At 47.2% G+C, this 19,530-nt stretch overlaps 2 protein-coding genes across 2 annotated transcripts in view; one reads left to right on the top strand and one right to left on the bottom strand.

Annotated features, from left to right (window-relative positions):
* The window catches only part of syne1a (spectrin repeat containing, nuclear envelope 1a), a 140,391-nt gene that overhangs the window by 940 nt on the left and 119,921 nt on the right, over positions 1-19,530 (top strand). The window contains exon 2 of the mRNA XM_076013543.1: positions 5,767-6,260. Within this exon, the coding sequence (XP_075869658.1) occupies positions 6,191-6,260 (70 nt within the window). The 5' untranslated portion in view covers positions 5,767-6,190. The remainder of the gene's footprint in view (positions 1-5,766; positions 6,261-19,530) is intronic.
* Positions 168-2,285, bottom strand: myct1a (myc target 1a). The gene is made up of 2 exons (XM_076013541.1): positions 1,947-2,285; positions 168-1,152 (listed from the first exon to the last, which is right to left on the bottom strand). The coding sequence occupies exons 1-2, from the start codon at positions 1,999-2,001 to the stop codon at positions 614-616; spliced, it is 594 nt and encodes a 197-aa protein (XP_075869656.1). The 5' UTR covers positions 2,002-2,285; the 3' UTR covers positions 168-613.

The following is a 19,530-nucleotide window of genomic DNA, read 5'->3' on the forward strand; positions in this document are numbered from 1 at the left end:
ATTTGTTCATTGGTGAATTGTCTTCCCTTCACTGATCAATGTGTAAAAGTTACATAAAATAAAATAAAAACTAGAGTAATCTAACTACTTACATATGCATCCCTTTGATATGGGACATGTATGCTAACAAACACTCCACAGACCATAGGTTTTTGTTGAAAACGTAATGCTTTTATTGCTTTAAGTTATTTGAATATTGAAATAAAAAAAATAACAACATTGAAATGTACGACAACAAAAACCCACAGCACTCCGTCTGATTTCCAGGTCTTTTCCCCACATACTCATGCGTACTGTCACAGCCAACACGTGCATGTGGACAGCACATATGTCACACACCCACACACCCACACACTCACACTAATGTACTTGTACTGGCAACTCATACAAAAACAGAAAAGCAGTTAAGGTGCTTCACAATTTTGTTCATCTTTATGGTGAAGTTTTGATATAAAAATTTGTAAACAACAAAAACTTGTGATCTTGCTATGTTTGCGCCACTCACTGAGCTCAACCTAGCTATGCGCGCGCACACTCAATCAGGGTCCTGCACAGATGTTTATATATCCATTTGCATATATTTGTCAGGCAGAGTGTTCTTTGTGTTTCCCTCTTAGGTGTTTGTCTCCTGATAAGCTTTAATGAAGCTCCCATATGCCGGTGTTTGGCTCTGTGGAGCATTAGTCCCTTTCAAGTTGCTGTACCCCCAAACTGAGCCAGGCCTGGGTGGAGTGGCAGCTAAGTCGATCGCCTTTTGAGCTGATCCCGTCGAGAAGGTCACAGTGGGCGCAGTGGTTTGGCTTCCTTCCTCGGCCTCCCGTGCGATTTGACTGCACTTGAGGAGAGGGTGGAAGGTGGACGCCTTGAAGCTGGGTTTCAGCTCGGCCGGGTCGAAAGGATCTGGGGAGGAAGCCTGTCTGTGGACGCTGAAGGCTGCGCTGGCCAAACTGTTGTTGCTGCGGCGGTCGTAGCTGCTGCTGTGGTTGTAGCCGGGTCGCTTGCGTGACGACGTACGGGATTTCTGTGCAGGGGGGCGGGTGATCGTGGCAGAGCCTGCTCTGCGGCGGGACATCCAGGTGAAGAGCACGTAAATCAGGGCCCCCAAGACCAAGCCAATTGCCACGGACACGAAGAAAGCTATGATCAAAGGAACTGTGAGGAAAAAAGAACACGAAGAGGACACTGTATGAGCTCAAAAACAATCTGCGTTTTAGAAGGACCCGATTCCAACATCCTTAGTGCTTTGATTATTTCGTGGAGTCTCCTTATTGACCCCGGATGATCACAACTGAGACATTTTAACATTGATGTGATGCATAGTACATCACCTTTTCCTCAACAAACAAATCCACCAAACCCTCGATTACATAAACAATAGGTTTTTAATCAAGAATGGCCAAAAATGTTTATGAAGGAAAGCTGTGTCTACCACTTGGTCATGTCTGACTGCAGGACTATGCAGTTGTTGCATTTATTATCTCACTAAAGAACATGCTGACCTTCAAAGCAGCTTCACAAATAAAACCCCCTTTTAGAAAAATAAGGTTTAAAACCTGCAACAAAAAAAATAATCATAAAATGATTCATCATGCTGGATTCCACAAAGAAAAACGTTTCACCTAAATACGGTTAAGCAATATTCAACTTTGCTTTTAGCCCCTACTTCAATCACATTTTTCCACATGAAAATGACCAAGTGGAAAACTTGGTTTCCAAGTTTCCTGGTCATGACAAAATGTGTTTTCTTTGAACGAGGAGCAAAAAAATCCCAAAATCCAATAAAAGTCCAGATAAAATATTACACACTATACAATCCGTTTGAAGTCCTGAAGTCTTTGAGCTGATGTGCATCTGCTTAGTAAAAACAAAACAAAAAAACTCTCTAAAAAAAAAAAAAAGTTGAGCACGAAGTGAACAGAAAAATAAGTGAAGTTGTTAAAACTCACCAGTATCAAAGGAACCAAGTATTTCCAACAAGATATTAGTGTTGTTTCCAGCCATATTTCTGCCTCTTCGGTGTGGAGACAGACTGGCATTCAATCAGCATTTACTGCCTCTGTTCCTCCTCTGCCTGTTATTGCCTGTTGCTCTTTTCCTTCTGAGCTGGTTTCCTGTCTCTCTGCCTCCCCTCTTTCCTGTCCCCTCACTTTCTCCCTCTCGCATCTCTCCCCTGACTCTCCGTATTCGGGCGTCTCTCTCCTTCAGCAGCGGCCCCGAGGCGCGCGGGAGCGGCGCTAAACTCTGGCGGCGCGTCTTGTTTGTGGAAGCAGGAAAAGCTACGCCGTCACATTTCCGGCTTTTCAGCTCGAAATTAGCCGTAGGCGTAGCTTATCTAACGAGGACAGAGATCCCGGTGGTGGAGAGACAGGGTGTTGCTCTAATCACTTCCGTAGCCGCCATTTCCTTCAGGTTGATTGAACGAATGTCAAGAATCCCTTTTGGTTCGCGCACGCTTCCCCCAAAACTTCTGCTTCTCTCTGGAAAAATGATCGCTTGTCTCTTTCTGCCACGTTTACGGTGCTCATAGGGGCTGACGTGGGTTTTCCCTTAATAGTAATAATAGTAAGACGTTAATAATAGACGTCGATGGCCGCGAAAATACTTTTCCGTAGTGCCTTTGTGAATACAATGAGCGCAACAGATTTCCAGCGTCTCTGTCACTCAAGTCAGTCTTTCCACCGCGTGTGCCAGGTCAGCAGCGGCGGCATTCCTCAGCCCCTTTGCAGCTCTGAGGATCCAGTGAAAACACTGGTCAGATAAGCTCCACAGCCGCTCCTCCAGCACAATTAGTTATTGACGCCTCTCCTTACCCTTAATGTTCCATTCGTTAACCTCATTCGATTTTTGCACAGCTGTCGATTATGCCCTCGCAAGGCCGGATGCAAGTAGCTGTTTAAGCTGCCGCCTAACGCACCAGCAGCCCTTTTCTGCTCCCGCCAACTTCTTTCCATAAATCCTCCCATCGCCCATCAGATCTGACCCCAGCAATTACCAGTTTCATTTAATGGAGGAGGAGCGACATTTTTGAGTGTCACACCAAATCTTTCTAACCGTAACTTATTGACCTATGGAATTTTTACGGGCAAAGGGAAACATCGCAACAAAAGCCAGCACTTCCTTTTATTGTTGATGTCGCTGCAAAGAAGCACACAAGGCAACCAACAAATACCCATAACATGCTGGGAAGTGTCTGTTGTCAGGGCTTGTGAGAGCTTTAAGTGCTAGTTTCTTTTTAAGATGTTTTAAAAACAAACTAACAAACGTACAAAAAATCTACATGTCCAAAATTTCAGAATGTTTTAATTTTAATCAGGAAATACAATTTTCTTAATACCATAGCCGTTAACAATGTGCCGTTAAAGAAGTAGCCATTAGTCATATGATACAAGTGATACAATACTCTCTCAAGTGCTGAGACAAAGCTGCAGCGACATTCCGTGTTCCTGCCTATTGCTTTGAGGGCCAGCAGATGGAGCAATATTCCTGCATAAAAGCTCCACCACAAGCAAGTCTGCTGCCCAACCAGACAATTAAATATGGAGAGGAGCAGGTTTTACACGAGAAATAATTGCATACATTTGCTTGCATATAGACTTGCAATGCTGTTTGTTTGTTAGGATAAATCATTATTATTATGCAAGCATGCAAAAATGCAGGAACTTTGTATATTGTTAAATAAAATCACCTAAGTACAAAAGGATTGCAGGTTTAGAGATTTTCAAGTTTTACCGAAACACATCAAACTTCATCATCATCATCATCATTCTATGTATTTGCTTTGTCTTCTAAAGAGTCAGTACTCAGTTGGAGTAAACACATGGCCACTCTGCATTAGGACATGGAAAAGCAATTTCTCTCTTTGGTGTGATGATGATGATGTTGCAGTTGCAGGTGGACGACTGAACTACTTTAGAAAACTGCTGACGCCGCGTGGGAGAGATTAGCATGCTGGCGCTCCTGTCGGTGGCTCTCTGCCTCTGCAGTGATTAGATAAGGGAGCGACTCCTAATGGTGAAGCCTTTGGTCACTACAGGAAGTCTCCCTATTGACCCCCGTTCTTTGTCCGCGCTCTCTGTGCTCGCCGTCGCTGCTGCTGCTGCTGCAGGGTCGGCTGCAAACTCCCCGCGCTCCTTTCGCTGAATCTGTTTAGTCCTGCCGGGGCTGCGGACTGTGGAGGTCACTTTGTGCTGCGCAAAAAAAAAAACCCTCATCATCAGCAGTCTTGGCCTCCTGAGTAGATCGCCGTATCAAATAAATCTCAACGAATCGTTCTACTCAATCAATTGGCTAAATCTGATGACAGGAAGAAACGAAAAACGGATTTATGTGTGCGTTTATGTGCTAAATTATGTCTAAGAGGGGCGATTGAAGGCTTCTTTGCTCAGGAAATTGATTTGTCCTTGACTGTCCAGTCACGATGCTGTTGTTTAGCAGCGCAAATGAGTTTTTGCACCGTCGTACGTTGTGATGAAGCGAGGTCCTTGTTGCTTTTCTTCCTTTTGAAAATGAGCTCGCCCCTTCCCTCTTTAATTTGCCTGAATCTCAATGCTGACACCCCCCCCCCACCCCACCCCAACCCCCCACTCCTGAGTCGGCACACCACTGCAGATTTCATTTTGTTTCTCTCTTTTTTTTCTTCCCCCCCTCCAATAAACATGACTTCTGTTGCAGACGGCACCCATTTTCGGCACAGTAAAGCTTCCAAGAGACTGTCAATAATGCGGTGCCGTCTCGCAATTACACCCGCAATTATGTTGTGTAACATTTTGCGCTCCCCGAATCACCGCCGTTTACCCGCTGCAGACTCAGTCGAGGGAAAACCGTCGCGGAAATCAATCAGCACATTCGAATGATCAATCGCTTCATCTTTCAAATTCTTTTTCAAAATTATCTTCAAGGGTGCTTTAAACGCCAAGTTGGAGCTGAGTGTCGACAATGAATTTATCTTTTTTTTTTGATTTTGAATTTTCGGTGCCCACTCCTCTGGCCTGCGCTTTATTGGAAGGGGCTTTTGGCCGGGCCAGCTCAGAGCCTCGTTCAGCTCCTCTAAAAGCCCTCCTGAGATGATGATGAAAGGACTCGTCTAATGGGATTACACATCGTGATAAGTGCTCAGAGCCAGACGGTTCATCACACCTCCCTTCCCTCCCGCGTGTTTTTGAAGTAGACCATTGATCCACTTCGCGGCAGCTTCCCCCTCGACGGAAGACTTTTGGGAGATTGCTTTGTAACGCGGGACGCGCTCGAGCGGCTGTTTACTCGCGGCGCTGATTTTGCCTTCCGCTCGTGTCTCCCTTTTCTACTCGTTTCTTTGTTCGCAGGGTTTTTTTTTTTTTTTTTTTTTTGAAGTCCGCCTTTGACCTGACACCGAAACGATGACGTCCTTAAAATAAATCCTGGCCGTAAATAACGCGGGCAGGCCGCAGCACCGGGTGGTCACATTTAGAGGCGCTAAATCTGAACACTCATTTTGTTCTGCTCCTTTACAACTGCCATTACAGTAGCACGCCGGTGCCTTCATGGTTTATGAACTCGAGGACATTACGTCTTAACTGCAGCACTTCTGCAATTTATCCCCCTCGCGTGATTAAATGCCCCTGATTCATTTTCTCAGTTGTGAGATGTCCTGCTGCCATCATTTCTCGATTCCATGGCAACATCTTTTCTTTTCCCGCACGGTTATAATTTTAATCAGTCTTCCGCCGTTTCTCTCTCGGCACGCCGACACGTCCTCTCCCACGCATTTATCGACATAACCTCTTTCAGGGGAGCCGCGGCGAGAGAGCAAACTTGGCAGGACCGCAGGTCTTCGTGTTTTCAAGGCGGAGAGGAGGAGAGGAAGACGAGCAGTCCCCACCGGCTGGACAGTAGATGGCAGTGCAGGCAGAGCGGGGAAGCTGCGGCGAGGTACACATGCGCCACACACATACAGCATCCACTTAACACCATCATCTACAGGGGAGGAGCTGTGGCGGAGTGTGAGAACTGCGGACCGCCGCCGCCGCAGCAGCAGCAGCAGCAGCAGCAGCAGCAGCAGCGATGACTTGACAAGGGAGACGAGAGACGGACACGACGATCCCGCCCGGTGACAGCCGGCGGTAAGGAAGCCAGACCCGCTCGCCAGCGCAGCACCTGAAGGCTGAGTCACACAAGAGTTGTCGGGACGTGACTCCGGTGACCCGACGGCATCATGGCATCGCCCGTGCACCGCCACGGACGCTCCGCTCGGGACATCGCCAACGTGATGCAGAAGCTGCAAGGTGGGTGCGAAAGTGCTTACTCACACTGCTCAACCTTGGGGGGGGGGTTTGCAGCATTTTTTTTTTTTTTTTTTTTTTTTTAGAGGTGACCCAGTGTCGCGCGCGACCGCAGCGAAAGAGTCCGGGGAGGATGATTCCGGGGTCGTGCGTCACATCTCTTCTCCTCTGCCGATAGCTGAAGCACTTTGTCTGGAATTTGTAAAATTCGTAGTTTTTGGGCACGTGAAGGGCGACCCGGGGAAAATGTCTGCGATGGTTCCCAGAATCACAAGCAATCACTGGTACTTTTTCTGTCTTGCGTGCAGTTTCGCCCTGCTTTAGTTTGCGGTTTTGCCGGCTGAAGTTTCAGACAGTGGGCTTCACTGTGGGGAAAGATAAAGATTGTGCAAAAATTATTATTTTTTTGTCTGGCAGACAGAAAGCGAACCCCCCCGCCCCCGGCAGCAAATGAGATTAGGTCTGCCAGCGTGTCAGACATGCTGTTAATGCTTTCTTTCTGTTTTTCTGTTTACTCCGCCGCGTCTCTCGGCCTGGTTTGCGTGTGCGTGAGTGGGCACCAGTGGGTCCGCACGCGTGTCTGCCTGTGGACAGACAAGGAGGCAAACAATAGCAAAGCTAATCCCCAGAGAAGCTGACATGATGAAGTCTGTTCCCCCAGACTTCTTAACTCTGCTGCACTAGCAGAACTCCATTATTAATGGACAGTAATATGCTCAGCCTGCCTACCGCCCTAAGAGGAAAACACTTGCATGTAAATTAGTGTTGGACGACAATCCTTTTTAGGAATTTGGCATATTTATACGATCAAATCTTCCACCAAGTCACACATTCCTGAAATGATTTTTGCAGCAAAAGTCAGGAAGAATTAATTTTTTATTTTTCTTATCAATCTCAGCCATGTGACTGCATCCTCCTTCCACCGCATTCAACTACGTGTCCCTCTCGGGCGAGATAACACTCACATCTCGGCGTCAAGAGCAGACTAATGACACACGCTAAAAGTGGCAGCGGGGGGGAGGGGGGGAGTCAGGTGACACCGGAGCTGAGATCCAACATGGCAGCCTCCAGCGCGGCATCTGAGGTGGCAGCGAAAGCTGAGAGCAGCATCACTGGCCACGTGGCTCCTCTGCATCACTGTGTGCAGGTGTGAGAGGGAGAGACATGGGAGGGAGAGAGGGAGAGAGGGAGAGAGAGAGAGCGCACTTTGAATCCCGATCGCCGCCGTTGCGTTTGATCTAATTTTAGACGTCCCGTCTCCCTGGTGCTCCCGCGACAGGATTCTGCATTAATAGGCGTTGAGCGGTAATTGAGGATTAATTACACTGATTGGTGCGTCATGATTTATGCACAAGAATAAAAATGATCTGCAGAAAAAACAAAAAACAGGGAAGAAATCTCTTTTTTTTATTTATATATTTTTAGATTCTGCACAGTTATCCACAACATGTGGGTGTTTTCAGACACGTTTGCAGCGCGATCTGAGAGAGAAACCAGCAGGGAGTCGCTGCTTGGAGTTACGTGCAGGATTCTTATGCAATTCTTTGACTGCGTGTCATGTATCACCAATTATTAACGCGACAAATGAGAGTATTTGTATTCATTTGGTGATTTTTTTTTTCTTCACTTTTTGAAAATCCTTATCACATTACTTTACGTTAAACTGTGTCTTTAGCAACAGTTACTGTGTTATAAATAATGCGAGGCGTGTAATTTCCTCAGACAAGGCCGGCCTTGTTTTGATAATTATACTTTGGGAGACTGCGGGACTGATTTTTTTTCTTTTTTTTTTTTTTCAACCATTTGTAAGTCGATCCATCTGTGTGGGTGGGTGTGTGCGTCGTCCTCTGCTTTAATTTGTGCATACGGTCAAATTTGACTTCACCATTGCTTCCTCGGTGAACTTTCCAGAAATGAGAACCTCTCATGAGAGCTTGAAGGCACCCCTTTGTGACATCACAAAGGGCACTGACGGTAAAATTGCTCCCTAAAATTGCTTTTTTTTCTTTTAGATGTTTACAGCTGGGGCATAATATAGCTTTGTTAGCTAATCGCCTTTCATGCCTACGCGCCGCGTGTTCCCCTCTGATTGTGAGATCACATGAACTTATTTACTGGAGACCCTGGATCACAGCGGAAGCAGCCGCCACGCTCTGTTTGATGTGCTCCGGTTGCTATCCGTCTCCTGAGAGACGCGAGCGCGAGAGGAGCGTCCTCAAGATGTTTCGCCGCGCGCGTGTTTTCATTAGCGCGAACGTGCAACAGCCCACAGCGCGCTGCTGGTAAAACATGACCTAAGTGCGCGTCTCCAGTGTCACAGAGTGTTTCTATACGCGATCAGAAACTTCAGCTGGAACGACGCTGCTGTCCGTGTTTTCCTGTCTTCTGGCGTCACTCGTGACTCCGATCGTGTGTCCTCCTCAAGCCTGATTACATCAACACCCAAAACTGCTGCCCTCAAGAGTGCGCGCCGTGCTAAATTTAGCGTCCGGTTCCTCCGAATCAGCCGATACCATGAAAAGGGCCGCGCTCCCTTCAGGCTCAATTTGGAGGCTAACCACAAAATGCGACATCAAAACAATTCCCACTTTCGCCCCAGATCCGTTTTTTTTTTTTCTTCCCCCTCCCTCTTTTCAACTTCTCTTTTGGTGCACCTCCCTGTCGCAGCATAAAAAAAAAAAAAAAAAAAAGAACAGCAATTAGTGACACCATATGGCAGAGAACGGAGAGGCCGCTTTGAACACCTCCCAGCCTGAACTCCTCCATATGCTGTGGAATTTGACTGTTTGTTGTCCCTCATTAATGGGAGAAAAGCAATGCTCTGCTTCTTGCCGTTTCAGTCTCTCACCTGTTTCCGAGGCCCGTGTTCCCACCTACACCTCTCGGCTTGTTTTTTTTTTTTTTTGTTTTGTTTTAATTTGGTCTGCCTGCCTGTCACGCCGAGCAAGTTTTTGCCGAGTCTGCGAGGCACCTGCCTGAGTTTTCCCGTGCGTGGGCCGCGTCTAATCCTGCGCTGCCAATTTGCCTCTGATGAGATAATGCCGAGGGAGATTGCAGCACGCTGGGTTCCCTAATTATTTCCGCCTTTGTGCGGTGGAGTCTCGCAAATCACGGTGGCCGCTCTCGTGGAAATTCAGCATAATGGTCTGGCCTTTTCTCTTTTTTTTTTCTTTTTTTTTTTGTGCCAATTTTAGTTTTGGCTGAGGGAGGACGCTGCGCGGAAGAAAGGGAGGTGAGGAAGAGGTGTCGAGGGGCAGGAGCTCGGCACATCTGGAGGACATTAGCGCCACACTGAGCGCGCTGGATGCGCGGGAAACGGATAAGAGATGCTGTGGCACGAGGGGGAAGAAAGCGAGAGCGGATCAGCGAGGGGGCGGAGGGGACAGAGGGAGCGGACGCAGAGCCGCACAGCCGGTGCAGGCTTTTCCGAGCTCCCGATTGTGAAGCGGGACTGGCTCGCGTCCGCGGGCTTGGCGCGGCGCCAGGGTGACATCCTGTTGCCAGGGGGCGATATCATGCTTCGGCCGCAGCCAAGGAACGGCCTGAGCAGACGGTCACCTTGAGCCTTGCCAGCCTCCTGTTTTGGTTCTGACACCGCCATTTATCGTGCGGCGGCTTCACACGCTCGTATGCGGACCCCCCCCGCCCCCCGAAAAACAAACGCTCGGGTGACGAAAATAGCCGCATGGCTGCCATAACAGCCATTTCATCTGAGGGGATGAACAGACGCAGGTCGTTCATCCTCGGGGCCGCCAGACCATAAAGTTGCCACTCTGCTGTGGTGTGACGGGAGCTCCTGTGCGAGCTGAGGCCGCAGCAGAGGCCATTTATTCCGCTGCAGTGTCCCCTCGTCCGTCCTAATGGCGGTGGCGTCACAGCGCCAGTTACAGGACAGCCGGCCTCGGCTTTTTTTTGTCAAAATTCTACATCAGCCTTTGTGCCTAGGAGTCAGCAGGAGTTCGATTCCGTCCTCCTCCTCCGCCGACTCCTGCGGCGCAAAGTATATTCGATTAAACAATGCGTGCGTGCGTGCGTACGTACAGTGGACGAGTTTGTTGACAATCGATGGCAGGAGCCGCCGAAGCCGTCTCTCTGACGGCTCCTATTCTAGATGAGATTATAATCTCCTCCGACCTGACATTGAGGCTGGAGTTTGATTGACACATCACACGATTAGGTCACTATACGGGGCCATATCTTTTGAAAGGGGGGGTTGGCTGCTTTCATCTGCTTGAAGCTCCCCTTCTCCCTCTCAGAGATCACACCTGCCCTGGAGGACAAGGAGAGAATAGATTCAGTCAAGTCAAAATAGCATAATAAGCTAATTATTGTAAAAGAATCTAAAAAAAACCAACAATTTAAAACACGGATAGTATTGACTGAATAAATGAGATAATTCACAATGTTTCAATTGATAAAAAATTATGAAGTCATAAACATTTAAAGGTCCCATATTATGGAAAATACCAACATTTTTGAAAAAAACTTCCATTGCCGGCTCCACATTTTGGTTAAAAGTGCAGTTAAGATCCAGTTCTGGCCATTTGTGATGTCACAAAGGGCACTGATAACCCTCAAATCCATCTCCCAGCTAAGTGAAAATATTTGTTCTGAAGTGTTTGTTTTTTTTAACTCCTTATTAGGACCTCTGTCCTGGCATGGGTGTGTTTTGTGGGAGGCTGTAAACACAGGGCTAAACAGAGATTGCCCCCACTGGAGATGAAAGATGAATCTGAACACGGGTGTTAATGTGGAAGCGTACGATCCTCACAGGATGTTTCCTGTTGATCTGATGTTTGAGTGTCTCAAGCCAAGTTGCTCCAGTTTCATGCAACAGAAGCTGCATTTCATGAAACGGCACAAAGCACCTCCGGAGAACTCACTGAGAGGGCGACGGTCATAAGATCCACCAAAGGCAGATGCTCTTTATTTTTCTTAATGCGAGTCCTGTCCTGTCCTGTCCTGTTTAATGTGGGTTATTATTCCAGCTGCAGGCCGCAGTGATGCCACGATACGCTCCCTTTCACCGTTCCCGCATCTGATCGAGGCGGCAGATAGGTTTGACGGGCATTCCGAACAATGTCCTCGCAGACAAACCCCCCCTCCTCCCCGACACCTGAGCCCGTGACCCCAACACACCTTCAGCCGCTGCCTGGGACGCTCCGAGTCTCGTGCCGTCTCTTATCTTTAACCCGCAGACTCAAACGTCCTTCTTTTTCCTCCCCACCTGTCACACAGTGATGGGACTTTGGAAAATTTGGCCCCCGGCCGCCCATTCAGCACGCGCCGCTGTTTTAAATGGAGGTCAAGCGCTTGGCGCCCTGACCTCTCAGAGGTCAGCGGGCAAGATGAAGAGATGGTTTCAGCATACCCAAGTTAAAAGTGAATAGGCAATTCCCATTTCCTTTATAATCTGCTTAGAGGACCAGACAGGATGGGCTTACCGCAGCTCTTTTAAAATACGCCGTCCCTTTACAGAAAATAGCAATGACATTCATCAAAGTGCTCCCTCAGAAGGCTCCCGTATCCATCTCATTCGTTTGATAAACAGATGGACAAAGTACGAGGGCGTTTACATCGGTCCGAGTACATTAAATTGAGTGCCCCCGCACTTCTGTGCATCTATAATTCACATGAGGATGCACGAGGATACTGTTACCCCGACCAGGGAGGGGCGATTCGAACGAGCGTGCCGATGAACCGAATCCAGAATAATAATTGCCATTAAGCACCATTAACCGTGATCCCTTTTCACTCACCTTTGACCTTTGACGAGAAAAACGAACCGCCGGAATGTTTTATCCGTAAAATGATGCATCCTGTTGTGTTGCACGCTGACGTCTCTGCCTCTGATGTCACGTCCGCGAGGCTCCGTTGCACAAAAGCAGCCCAGCAGTTCCATGAAGTCGCACAAAAAAAAGGAAGATTCTTAGGTTTTGGAGAGGCTAAGCAGGAGATAAATAGCATCTTTAACTCGAGGCAACCTGACAGGTGGTTGTAATCAGTGTTGGCGAGTAATCTATTACTAAGTAATCCACTACAGTAACTAAACTGCTTGTTTAGTAACAGAGTAATGTAACAGGCTTACTCTGGCTAAAATGCTAATTCTATCATAATTACTTTATCAAGTAATGATTCCATTACTTTTCTGAAATATTTTGCAAGCTAAAAATGTCTGAAATTTAGAAAAACCACCGAAAACAATGATGTCGCAGATTGATGATGCAGCCGTGCCCGCAACGTCATTGATATGTGGCGACGCACCAAAACAAGCACGGCGGCGACAAGACGTTCTCGACTCGTTACTTTATCTTTTTTAAACTAAAGTAATTTGTAATTGATTACTTATGAAACAAAGTAGTTAAAGAAGTAATTAGATTACTTTTTAAGGAGTAATCAGTAGTTGGATTACTTTTATGGAGTAATCCCATCAACAGTGGTTGCAATCAGAGAAAAGCAGCCGAACTTGCATCTGCTGGCTCCAAACAGGTCTGCTTTAAATTAAATTCACCGACAGAAAGTGGCCCCCAGCTGGACATTTACGGTCAAGTTGGTGTCTGCTCCATGTTCTGTAGATAATTCTGGCTCCACTCCAACCTGTTTCATTTTACTAGGTTTTTTTTATTTATTTTTTTATGAAGAGACGAGAGATGAGACCTTTAAGTGAATTTACTGCCCGGGCTGCAGTGATGTAGTCAGCATGCTGACGCCAGTCCTTTCACTTGTTCCTCTAATGTGTGGTGTGCCACTGAACCTGGATAAAGAGCTTAGACTGTCTGACCCACTCCCGCTCCCCAGCACATAGAAAGGAACACACACACTCTCTCTCACTCTCTCTCACACACACACACACACACACGTACGGAGAGTCATCCCACACACACACACCCCCATTGAACGTTCTGCAGGGGAACACAAAGCTTTTTTTTTTTTTTTTTTCCAAATCAAATTGAGTCTTTCTAATGCTCTTAGTGCCACTGATATGACCCCGGCTCCCTACCGTAGAATATATCCTTTGAATTAGCCGCATGTACAATCTGGTCAGTAAATGCGGATTCCTGATTTTTGGTTCCTGAGCTGCGAAAACACAAAGAAGAGTCAAAAAATCAAAATACAAAACCAAACACTGTTTTGTATCAGAATGATGAAATAGTGTCATTTGGTTTTCCCAGTTGTCCTCATGATAAATTGCATTAGTGTATATGCAATTATTTGCCTTTAAGTGTTTTAAAGCCCAGTCTTATCTGTGTTCTCTCAGCATCTCTGCACAATGGACCACCAAATAAGTCACACATTATAGCTAGACTACACTAGCTCAGCACATTTGCCATAGTACGAAACTGTTGTTATTATAAACACCCTCTTTTTTTATTTTGCGACTTTTCCTAATAAGTTCCCTGCTCTTCGTGCGCTCGTCATTGCTCTTTTCATGCGTGTGCGCATCAGTGTCAGCGGTGCAGGTGCCGAAATTGCTGAAATTACTGTATCAGTGGCCCGGATTTAATGAACACTGTGATATTTGGACATTTTTTTGTCAACCCCAAAATGCTTTTCTGCACATCTGGTGCTGAAAGAGGTGTTGATGGTGCTTGAGAGAGGAAAAGGGCTTGTTTTGATAATCACTTTGACTTGTCCCCCCCCCGTCTTACTCTCTTTAATGTGGCGTCATTATTACAGAAATGTAATTAGCTATGCTAATGGGCTGGCATTTGGACTTCCGTCTCGGCACTTATGTTGAGACTGCTAAAAATGTGCTGGAAATGGAGTGCATGCACGTGTGCGTTAGTGTGTGTGTGTGTGTGTGTGTGAGTGAAGAGGTTGAATGAGCCTTTGAGGGCTGAGTGGCACCTCTGAGGGCGTGATGGAGGTTGTTATTGGGTGTCAGGGCTAAAGCACTCCAGTGGAAGTGTGGAGAAGGTTTTCCTTTTTTCCCCCCTTTTTTTTCCTTTTTAAATTAGGAATTGTTGGGCTGAAAGAGAAGCACTGATATCAGGAAGTGGGGGAAGAAAATTGGAGGGGGGGAAGCCCCTCCCCCCCAAAAAAAAACCCTCCCCAAAAAAACCTGTTTAACCACTTCACATCCGTCGGCGGCGTGCATTGCGAACCCGTGTGGGAGTGCTGGTAAAATGCGTTGTGGTATGGAACAATTACAGGGGCGCCTCTTTGGCGCACAACAGAACCATCCCATTTAGTGTATGATAGCGTGGACGCGTTCCATTAATGTGTGGCCCGCACAAAGGAACGCGTCCGCCGGGGGAGCAATCTGAAAGGTGGCACGGGCGTCTCCCTGCTCTTCCACATTACTGTACTTTGAATTTTATGTCCGCCGGCTTGAATAATATCGCGTAATTAAACGAATGCATTACTAAATTAATACCTGCCGGCGCGGGGCGTAACCTTGCGCGGTACGTGCGGCGCACCCGTCCTTATCTGGGCAGACCGCAATCACGGCTGCTGCGGCGCGGAGTCATTAATAGATTAAGAGATCAGCGCCGTCCGAGGTCATCCGGGAGGCTGCGATTTAAGAGCTAGCGCTAAGCTTGGTCATTTTTTTTTCTCGCCTCCCCTTCTTCTCCTGACGCGTCCCTGCCAATGCAGTCTGCTGCGAGACTTCAGGCTAGACCAGTATTTTGAAGCCGTGGCACATTTTTTTTTTTTTTTTACATTGGAATAATCCCAAGACATTATAATATGACACTTTTTAGCCAAATAATCGCAATGTAGTCTGAGTGAAACCTGGGCCCCTTTTTAGATGGACACCAAGCTGGTGTTCTGATTGAGGAAGGAAAATAAACTCACCTCTTCCTCTTTAGACCACTGAAGTGAAGCTGGTTAATTTTTCACGGCACACCTGACAGTGGTTGAAAATCACTGGCCTCTACTCCTCTCCCTCTGCCAAAATCCTTCTCCACTAGGTGGCGCTGTGTCTCTACGAGGCCAATATGAAAATCAAACGCAAACATCCCCAGGGCGATTTGATGGTGTGCGAGCAGCAGCGAGCGAGCGAGCGATCTTGCAGCCCCGCAGGACGCCCGTTTGTTTTTCCTTTAATGGCTGAAAAAGAGGTTGTTCCTACTCTCGCCGGGAAGCCCCCCCCCCCCCCCCCCCCCCGGCGCCCTGCCGACATACCTGGCTTGAACGCCAGGTTGCTGACATGAGTCTAACCCTCCACAGCCTCAGAGAGGTGTTTCAGCGGGGCCTGCCTAGGGGCTCCATCAGGCACCCAGACGGGCTGAGGTTCAGTGTGTTTTAAGGCTGCCTCCTCTCCCCCCCCTCCCCCATCCTCCCCCCTCGACTGGAACACTCCCGAGGCCCGCAGCCCGGAGGAGTCGCGTAGACGAGTCCGTCTCCATCCGCTCACTCCGCCGTACCGTGCGCGTCGGTGCGCACCTGCTCTTGTCTTTCAAGTCCCAAGGTTGAGGTCTAACAAGTCCCATGAATCCTCTTCGCCTTGTTTTGATTTTGTCCCGGGGTTGTTTTTCTTAACGGTTGAACACTCCGGGGAAGTTCAGACTTCTGGTTTTTCAGTCGGAGAAGCCGCTAACAGGAAGACGAGCTGTCTGAAACGTACCGAGAAAGTCATGATGGGAAATTATCTGTTGCATTCTCTGCGCATGTCCAAAACCGAATCCTCGTCATCAGGTTCAGCACCTTGGACAGTTCCAGTGAGGTCACAAAGAGCAGCCTGAAGTACAGGAAATACAATTAACACTTACATTGTGAAATCACATTTTGCATTTGAGACTTTTACCTATTTGGACAAACAAACGAAATACATTAAAAAAAAGAAAAAAAAAATCATAGTTTGAACTCCAGGAGTAATGTTTGTCCATTTTCAGTGTTATTCTTTGCTGTATATGCTGTATGGAAGTAGCAGTACTTCACCCTCTGATATAAATCTTTTACTGCAAACTGCTTTTCTTGCAGCAGTCACATTGGTTATAAAACCGCCACTGTGCCATAAGAATATACTTGGATTATTTTCTCTATTAGCATGAAATAAGATTTTTATGGTCCAGACTGTGAAAGTGCTGGCAATGTATATGTAAATAAGAAAAAAAAGAGCTGCAGCAGTATTTCTTTGAACGCATACTCGGTGTGTAATATCTGTAAACACACACACACACAGATATATTGTGCATACAGTAGTGGACATTGACACACACTCAGTTCAAAGACGGGTGCTGGGAATAGGCTGGCAGCAGGTCTACCAAGGCCAGTTTCAGGGCTGTTAAAGGAAGGGAGTGTCAGCCATGTGATTATCAGCAGACAGATAGCGGATGACAGCTGCCATTGGTTATTGATGACTTTCATAATTAAAATCCCTTATGGGGGTAGCCCAAGGAACAAAAGGGGAAAATCACGCCCATGATAAATGGTCCCTTTAGCTGATATCACACCCAGCAGGATATTCTGTGCCAATATTGCCTCCCCGGAAAAAACTCTCAGAATGTGGTTTCAAAGACGCAGCGCAACAGTGCTTTTCATATATCCTGTGCCTTTGTGTGTGTGTTTTTGGGTGGTGGAGAATATAACGGGTGTGTGTGTGTGTGTGTGTGTGTGTGTGTGTGTGTGTGTGTGTGTGTGTGTGTGTGAGTTAAAAAAAAAAAGGCAAGGGAAAGGGGGAGCAGGTCAGACAGAAACGGAGATACGCGTCGGGCACACAAAAGTAGGAGAGGTCAATGTCAGGCTGCGGCGGCATTTTACATGATAATATCACTGTAACCGTGAAAGGGGGGTGGGGCTGCTACTGAACGAGCGGCATATATTAGCCGCGGAAGCACTTGCGAGTGTCTCCTATGCCAAGTTCGGAGTGGCTGAAGGAACAATAATGCCATTGTCTGCACAACCGGTTTCCTCAAGCCGTGCATTGTTTTCTCTGCGATTTCCTACAATTGCTCATTTTAGAATGATTTACTGTATTAATATATTTAAGCGGCAGAAGATGGATGGATGGATGGATGGAAAATCGTCTTTTTTGGTTAGGGCTTGCTTATTTTTTCACGTGATATCTTCACGCGAGGAGTGAGCAGATCAAATATCAATCATATCAATGCCAACCTTGGTGTCGCACTGATTCTGAAAGTGGTGGCAGATCCTCCTCAACAGTCCTGAGTTGCCAGCAGTGTTGTTGGGATTACTCCATAAAAGTAATCTAACTACTGATCACTCCTTACAAAGTAATCTAATTACCTTTTTAACTACTTTGTTTTATAAGTAATCAATTACTGTTACTATCTTTATTCTTAATTTCTGACATTTTGCGGGTAATAAGACAGTTTGTGAAATATTTTGGAAAAGTAACAGACTCATTACTTATTACAAAGTAATAACGATATAATTACCAGTTTTGCCACAGCAATCCCATTACATGACTTCAATATTTAAAAAGTAGTTTAATTACAGTCGAGGATTACTTCATAATAGATTACTCGCCAACACTGGTTGCCAGTTGCTTGTTCAGAAGGTTGTGTAGTCTAGTCAATCCAAGTTCAGAAGTTTTGAATTGCATTTATATGTTCGGCGTCAGTCGCTCATCTGCCCGAGCGCCACTGATGCCTTTCACCAAGTCTCCTTGATTGCTGGCGTGGTTCGCGTTGATATCGTGGCAGTGTACACAACAAACCGCCAAGCACAACCAGCCTGCAGGGTGTGCGGAAAAACCCAGCGCGGGTTTTGTGTCTTTTGTCTGTTTCACAGCACAATATGCAAATTTTCAATGTGCGTCGACTTTGGAGGGCCGTTGCACGAAAACGGTTTGAAAATTTCACTTTTTTTTGATGATTCCGTGGAATGAAGGTACAGTCTATGTCATACTGAATTTTCAAGCCCGTCGGACTTGCGCTTTCTGAGCCTTGTATTTTCACTCTTTTCCAAACAAGTGACGATAGCTCACTTCCGGTTTGTCTGGGGTCAAAGGTCAGCATATCAGCAAATAGGTCTGGATTGACCGCACGCGTGGGTGTTGGCCCCTTGTCTCTACGACCTTCCTAGAAGAAGAAGAAAAAAAAAACTAAAAAGTGTAAATAACTCACTTCCTGTTTGTTGGGCGACGTAAGTTAGAGCGTACAAAATGTCGGGCTTGACGAGACAAACGCGTGGAATTTTCCCCCATATTTTTTCGACCTTCCTAGTGGAAGCTAGGCCTATTTCTAATTTTTGGACGCCTGTAGGGGGCACTAGAGAGCTGAATTTTGCCTTTCTCTTAATTTTATTCAATTTTTCACCAGTTTCTACCAATGTGGCGGGTTTAATTGATTTTTTTTTCTGGTAAGGGGGTCAAAATGAGGTTCGAAGCCGGACCGTTAATAATAATAAACATTACAAATACAATCGAGTCTTCGCCTTGCGAAGACCTGCTCAGATCTGAGCAGGACTTCGCTGAGGCTCAGCCCCGAATAAACTGTTTTGAAACAAAAGCCGGGGCTAAAAGCATCCACAGTGTGAGGCAACTTCACACCTCAGCTTCACCTCAGGTGTTCCTCTCTGTTCTGCACCTGCCTCCCAGGAGAGACAAAAAAAAAAAAAAAAAAAAACGGCGCAGGTGTGCGCGATGAAAGCGGGGGAACCCTTTTGAAAAGACGGGAGCGCTGCCGGTGATAGTCTGCCGCCCCGCAGGCTCCTTGCACTCGAAGAAAGCCGCAGAGCCTCCGAGCTCCGGCAACACTCGGCGAATCCTTTGCATCCCAAACCACCGGGTTTTAGAGCGTCTGCCTGCGTGTGATCTCGTTAAATTGCTCCTTTTTTTTCCCTCCTCCTCCTCCTCCTCCTCCTCCTGCTCTCCTAACCTGCTAAACGGTCTGCGCCGTCCCACCCTCCTCCCTCGCCCCCACCTCTCCTAACTCACTCTCCACCCCAGGATGGGGGCTGCTGTGACGTCACCCATTCTCACGCGCTCCCATTGGCCGCCCGGCGGAGGGAAGCGGATTGTTCCCGCAGCCCACAGTGAGAAATTAAGAGAGAGGGAGAGTGGAAGAGTGGGGAACGTGGGAGGGAAAGACCGGCACGGGGAGTGTTGGAGATCGAAAAGAGAGAGAGAGAGAGAGAGACAGGGAGGGAGGGAGGGAGGGAGGGGCAGACAAGGACTAAGCAAGACAGATTGATGCTGAGGCAAGCCGGCACTGTGCTGCTGTCACACACTCACACACTCGCGCGTGCGTGCGCACACACACGCACACGTGCGCAGACTTTGCATCGCACGTACTCTCACGCCGCACTCCCATGCTGCTCAGCGGGCTGGAGTCCGGCTGAGTCTGCAGACTGTTACCGCAGG

This window comes from Nelusetta ayraudi, unplaced genomic scaffold, assembly GCF_046127955.1.
Source record: "Nelusetta ayraudi isolate G7.1 ecotype Tasmania unplaced genomic scaffold, CSIRO-AGI_Nayr_v1 ptg000151l, whole genome shotgun sequence".
NCBI classification, from domain to species: domain Eukaryota; kingdom Metazoa; phylum Chordata; class Actinopteri; order Tetraodontiformes; family Monacanthidae; genus Nelusetta; species Nelusetta ayraudi.